This window comes from Carya illinoinensis, chromosome 2 (assembly GCF_018687715.1).
Source record: "Carya illinoinensis cultivar Pawnee chromosome 2, C.illinoinensisPawnee_v1, whole genome shotgun sequence".
Taxonomy (NCBI): Eukaryota; Viridiplantae; Streptophyta; class Magnoliopsida; order Fagales; family Juglandaceae; genus Carya; species Carya illinoinensis.
In genome coordinates this window covers 26,115,739-26,121,944 of record NC_056753.1, presented here as the reverse complement: position 1 = coordinate 26,121,944, position 6,206 = coordinate 26,115,739, and the positions used below count along the sequence as shown (strand labels likewise).

Genomic DNA, 6,206 nt, shown 5'->3' with positions numbered 1-6,206 from the left:
AATTCAGATTTTGTAATTTTCGGTTACTAATTATCATCTAATCATTTAATGGCATATCGAGATGGATGACGAAAGATTGTTAAAAGACTTAGAATATCATTTTGCTTTGTAATTTTTTCATGAATAATATATGACATACTCATATATCTCTGATGACTATATATAGTAATTAAGATTCAATTGGGATCCAACATCGACACTGTACAGGAATCAATTATTCATAGCAATGCCCCCTGCTGATTTTGCTAAATATTACGATAAAACCGACGAGGATTAATCTGGTAGAAGATCACGAGATTTTACAACACGTTCCCGGGGGATAGGGGTTCTTATAATAATTCTTATACAACGAAGTACAGTCATGGGTGAGTGGTATTACTGCAGTTAGACCAGTCCACACGCTTGGGTGCTTTTGTTTTAAGGACGGGATTGCTCTCAAAGAAATTGGTCGGCCGGAGCTCAAACCCAGCACTCAAGGTTGGCATCACCGGGAAATCTTCCTGGCAAGGGACATGATGAAATCCAATTGTGTACCACAATACTATATCCTTGTTTTCAATGTCCCTATTCCTGCACAGACAAACAAATCAAACTCAATCATCAACAATTAAATTAATTAAGATCATCATTTCATATGTTCTTTTTCCTAGTTCAGTTTATCATGTGGTACCTGAGGCTCCAAGTTGCCAAGGTATCATCTCCATGGCTTTGATCAACATATAATCCTCCAGCCCATTTCTCTGACTTGTTATACGGTGTGACCCACACATCATTATTGGTGAAGGCTCCCCGAATTTGTGGGTAATCATCATATGACAAAAGAGGATGTGATGCTGACCCTGGAATCAAACGATAACCAACGTCGTTGCCAAGTTTGGTTTTCTTATTCGTATTCACCACTGTTAACTCAGACTGCATCAAGCCTAACCGAACTCGTGCATCAGATTCAGTTTTAGCTGTCTCACTCATAGTTGTCCAGTAACTTTTCCTTGGTGAGCTGTGGGGATCTATTACCTGGATCTTCTTCAATTTTTTCTTGATAAAGGAGTTGGGTTCGCCATCCACGTCCAGGTCAAGATAGTACGTCAAAAAGTGGTCGTGGTACACACCGATTGTGTTATCTGCTAACAAGGTGCCATAGACATCCTCTTTTATCTGATCTACATGAGTGTATGTCACACCCTTCACTTCTAGCACACCCGTTAACCCTACCTATATATCATTCAGATAACGAAAGCTTTACATCACCAATTAATTAATTTTGTACACCCACGCTGCATATATAATATGTACCGCTCTTTTGTAATATAATCATCAAACTATTCAAATTACCTCCATTTTGAAATATGTAATTGATTCCTATTTTAGTTGTGGATAGAGATTAAAAAAAAGGGGGGGTAATATGCCACGATTTTAAAAGTTGGTAATAATGTTACATGCACATGCAGACATACTATAGTCACTACATGTTTCCTGATCATATAACTTAGCGTGAAACTTCATAAAGGGCCAAAAAAGGTAAATGATTCCATACCCCAAATTTAATGGAACCACTGGGCTTGAATTCCCAATCAAGAATGTAGTCATAGTTGCCAACTGTTGCGACCATCCTCAATACAAGGGTCACCTCCGGCCTCACCTCCCTTATCTGCTTCACCGTAAAATTGTCATCGGTCAGTACTTGTCATGTTCAAATCAACCAATAGTAATTAACTCGAGTGAAACATAATCATAATAATAATAATAATATGACTTACAACTTCATTTGGAATTCCCAACTCAGTGTGACGCCACATAATATTTCCCGCGTAGCGCTCGAATATGCAAAAAGCGTTCGATATTTTCACGGGCAAACCATCAGCTCCGGCATAATATGCATCCAAGAACTCTGCATTGGAAGGGCAATCGGCAAAGGGCTCGAGTGACACCGCAGATTGACCGAACCCGAACTCACCGCTATCAAAGAATGTTTTGTAGTACCACTCCTCGGTTGGATCCATGTAAGGCACGAACAACTCCGATATGAATCCTCTGTATAGGACTCGACGATATATCTGCTTCTCCAGGTCATATATTGATGCTGTAGATATCATTGGACCGGCTCGAACGTCATATCCTACGTGAAAGACCCAATTGGCCCAACTGATCAGCAAACCACCAAAAATAAATGTTAGTTTGTCAGTATTTTCAAGTTCCCTGTACTTTTTTTTTAAAAACTAAGTTCGCTATGCTAGACCTTAAGCGCCAGTCTTGACCCCTCAATAAGAAAACTACTAAAATGAGTAGTCTTGGATAGGGCTGTAATCGAGTTGAGTCGAGTCAAATTTTGACTTGTCAAGCACAGGTTGACTCAAAATATTTGAGCTCGAGCTCGAGATTTTTTTTAATTCTTTGTTTAAATTCGACTCGATAAGTTAAAATCTCAACTCGAGCTCGAGCTCATCCCACAAACGAGTTCGAGTCGAGTCGAACTCGAGCTCGAGTTTGAATTATTTTTTTGAATAAGATTTAATAATTAATAAATTAAATAAATAAATAAAAACTAATATTAAATTTATACGACTAACAAGTAGAACCTCTATTAAATTATAAAATTTTAAAAAATTTATAAATAATTAATATCTAACTAGTTGATATTTATCCAAAATAATAATATATTATTAATACATACACTTAATATAATAGAATATATCTATTTTATATATGGTTCTCACATACTAGTATATGAAATTATTAAATTTTATCAACTAATTATTATACAAATTATAAAATATACCTATGAACTATATTTACTATATAAACATAAGTAATTAGAATACATATTATATATTTAATTATAAAAGTAGTATGGTTATATTATTAACTAATACATATATATATATGCATAGGTGTATGTATATATTTATCAATATATAAATTAGTTTTAATCGAGGCGAGCTAATGAGTCGACTCGAGTATAAACGAGCGAGCCTAAACGAGCCTTAGTCGAGTCGAGTTGAGTTTTGTCGAGTATGTGTCATTTACAAATCGAGCTAGTATTTATTTTAACGAACGAGCTTTTTTTTTCACGAATCAAATTCAATTCGAGTTTAACTAAACGAGTACCGAACGAACTATTGAACAGACTGATTCATTTACAGCCATACTCCTAGATGGTCATTTAGGGACATCGACATTTACATGACGTCCTTGGGCTCTGATCTTTTAGTCCATGCCCATCACAAAAACTTAGATCCGGCCTCTCCTAGCCAGCCTATATATATCAGGCCCTAGCTACAAGCCTAAACCTGGCTGAAGGGAGATGGTTCTGACGATGGGCTTTTTTAATAAAAAATGATTTTCGCAAGTTCAGTTGTTCAAACTTCCCGTTTTCAGAGAAAAAGAAAATTCGTTTTTTTTTAATATTTGAGCTGTACTTATAGCGACCATTACTTGTTTTTCTATTCCTAACCTAGAAACCGGGTATGAGTATCAAGTCTTTTATGGGAGGTTCTGACCAGCCTACCTCTGCTTGTTTTTATTTTTTATTTTTGTCTACGAGCTGCGAAAACCATCCTGATCTACGTGTTGTAGTTTGCGTGGAGCGGAGACTGTGCAGCCACGTGTGTGGATATATAGTGTATATGTGATGGATAAAAAATGGCCCGACGACTTAAATGGAATCAAGGATAAGATGTGATGGAACCTAGCTAAGTATTGCGGGCCACTTATCTATTCTATTGGAAAAAAGGACTTTACACTTATCATTTCAATACACTACATATTATATTTATTTTATTTTTTAAAATTTTTTAAATTTTATTTTTTTAAATTAAATAAATTTTTCTACTCATTATTTATATATTACATATTTTATAAGAAAAAAATTTTAAAATTTTTTATAAAAAAATTAATTAAAAAATTATGTGCGAAGTGAAAATGACGCATGAGTAGAATTTCTCATTACAAAACTAGTCATTTCAGTTGTCCAGTTTCCATGCATGAACCTAAATCAGGTTGAACCTGGGAATAATCAACGATGACTCCTACACTTCCACAGGCAGCAAAACAAAAACGTGAAGAGAGAGAGAGAGAGACGATGGCTTAAACCAATCGCGCATAGCAAAATCAAAGCTTAAATTAGCCAGCCTTGCCAATGTTATATATTATACAAACAAAAATGGCGTTGGATGAGTCAAGTTTGCTCAAGAGAAATAAAAGAGAAGAAATACCGACCTGACAGTGTGACCATCTATCTTATACCCTGGTCCGTTCGGTTGCAGGAAGGCTGCACCATTCAAGTGAGGACCGAATGGTGGCTTCATCTTGGATGCCCGATACTCTGTTCCTTCACCTTTTGGCACCGGAACCCTATACCTATCATAGTATTCAACTATCTTCATCTCGTCTAGATCAACTACTAACGTTATTCCCTCCACTGGTCTCACATATAGATTGACCGTTCCATGATCTGTATAGAAACACAGTAGCTTCAAAACCCTCGCACTGATCTTCACCTCTCCGAACCATCCGACCGTAAAAGTGGAGCAAACCACGTCGGATAAGTTCAGCCCCCTCTTCTTAAGTGATTCGATGAAAGGCCCGTATGTTTGGGGCAGTGTGATTGCAGCAAATTGTTCGTCAAAGCTAAGCAAAGGGTAGCCATATCCGTCGTAAACAACATCGGAGACTATCAAACGTGTCGACAAATCCACTACGATCTCGTGAGATTTTTTTGAGAGACGTGTGATGACGAAGGCACGCCGTGGTGGGGGTTTGGAGGCTGGGTTCGATAGCCATGCAAGGACTCTGGGTTTGTCTGGCTCGTCCAAACCGACGTATTGGAAGGTTAGGTTGTGGATCGAATTAGGGTACGATTTCTGCACGATGGTGCGGACCAGGGTGAACTCAGATCGAGTTAGAGGGTCTAGGGGGTGGTGCTGGTGGCTTGAGGCTAGAGAGAAGGTATGGAGGGATAGGAGCACCAGGATCAATAGCATTATTTTCAACGCTGAAGACATTGTCTAGTTCGTAGAAATTAATGAGGCCTAGCGAGCTGCTTGCTTTTAACAACAAATATATAAACATTGTAGCGTACGTGCTCGAATATTATGCTGCCAGCTGGGTTAGATCTTTCAACGGTCATGTTTTAATTCGTAATTAACAACTCAAGTTGGAAACACATTTTATAAATTATGGCAGCGTGGTTTGATTAAGTATTTCTCTAATCTTGCGTCAATAAATACACCAAAGACCATAATTAATTAATTAATACCCTCGAAGATCTAAATTATGGTTCATTATCATGGCCGATTCTTTCACTATATTTATACGTACGCACGATATCATAATCATCTCAGACTTAATTTTTGTGTTTCCGATTTTTAAAAAATATTTTCAGTATCCTCCATTGACTTATATATTTTATTAATTAAACTAACAATGAACGCTAATTACCTCGCGTGACATTAGTTGTCATACTTCCATAGGGACCCTGCGGACAACGTCGACCAGTAGAATTGGAACGGCAATCAGAATCATGTACAGGACTAGGATTAATCAACCGATCGAGAGAGCCAACTTAGTTTGATCATCTCCTATTAATTATGTCATTTTTTTTTTTTTTTTATGGGTTCACTATCAATTGGTCAGTCGTTTGGATGTTGGCGAGCTACGTCTACGGGTGGGTGGCAACGTCGTCTCTGATCGTGTCGTTGTCGTGTTAATTTGTTATGTATATTAGATTATATAACTATTAGTTATGAATGTTCGGTCGTGTTGGGCCCAGCATCGGCCCGCATTTTCTGAACCCCACAACTTACATTATATATATAATGAAATAAATTAAAAATATATACAATATATATAAACATATAAATTTTTATATATTTATACAATTTGAAATTAATTATATTTACAAGATTGTATAGTGGGCGGGGCGTATGAGGTGTTTGATCAACCTCTTGGCACCAGGGCTAGGTGTGGTTGTGCAAACTCTCCCCCTCCCCCCCCCCCCCCCCCCCCCCCCCGGCGGCATGGGCTAAGATGGGGTGCAAGATTGTATAGTGGGCGGGGCGTATGAGGTGTTTGATCAACCTCCTGGCACCAGGGCTAGGTGTGGTTGTGCAAACTCTCCCCCTCCCCCCCCCCCCCGGCGGCATGGGCTAGGATGGGGTGCAGGGAAGGGTCCACCCCGCCTTACACCATGCGAGTAGCACCTCTTAAAT

At 38.1% G+C, this 6,206-nt stretch overlaps 1 protein-coding gene across 1 annotated transcript; it reads right to left on the bottom strand.

Annotated features, from left to right (window-relative positions):
- Positions 1-200: 200 nt before the first annotated feature.
- On the bottom strand, positions 201-5,043 carry LOC122300551 (primary amine oxidase-like). Its single transcript, XM_043111299.1, has 5 exons — positions 4,216-5,043; positions 1,758-2,142; positions 1,535-1,648; positions 671-1,212; positions 201-570 (listed from the first exon to the last, which is right to left on the bottom strand). The coding sequence occupies exons 1-5, from the start codon at positions 4,998-5,000 to the stop codon at positions 360-362; spliced, it is 2,037 nt and encodes a 678-aa protein (XP_042967233.1). The 5' UTR covers positions 5,001-5,043; the 3' UTR covers positions 201-359.
- Between the last annotated feature and the right edge of the window lie 1,163 nt (positions 5,044-6,206).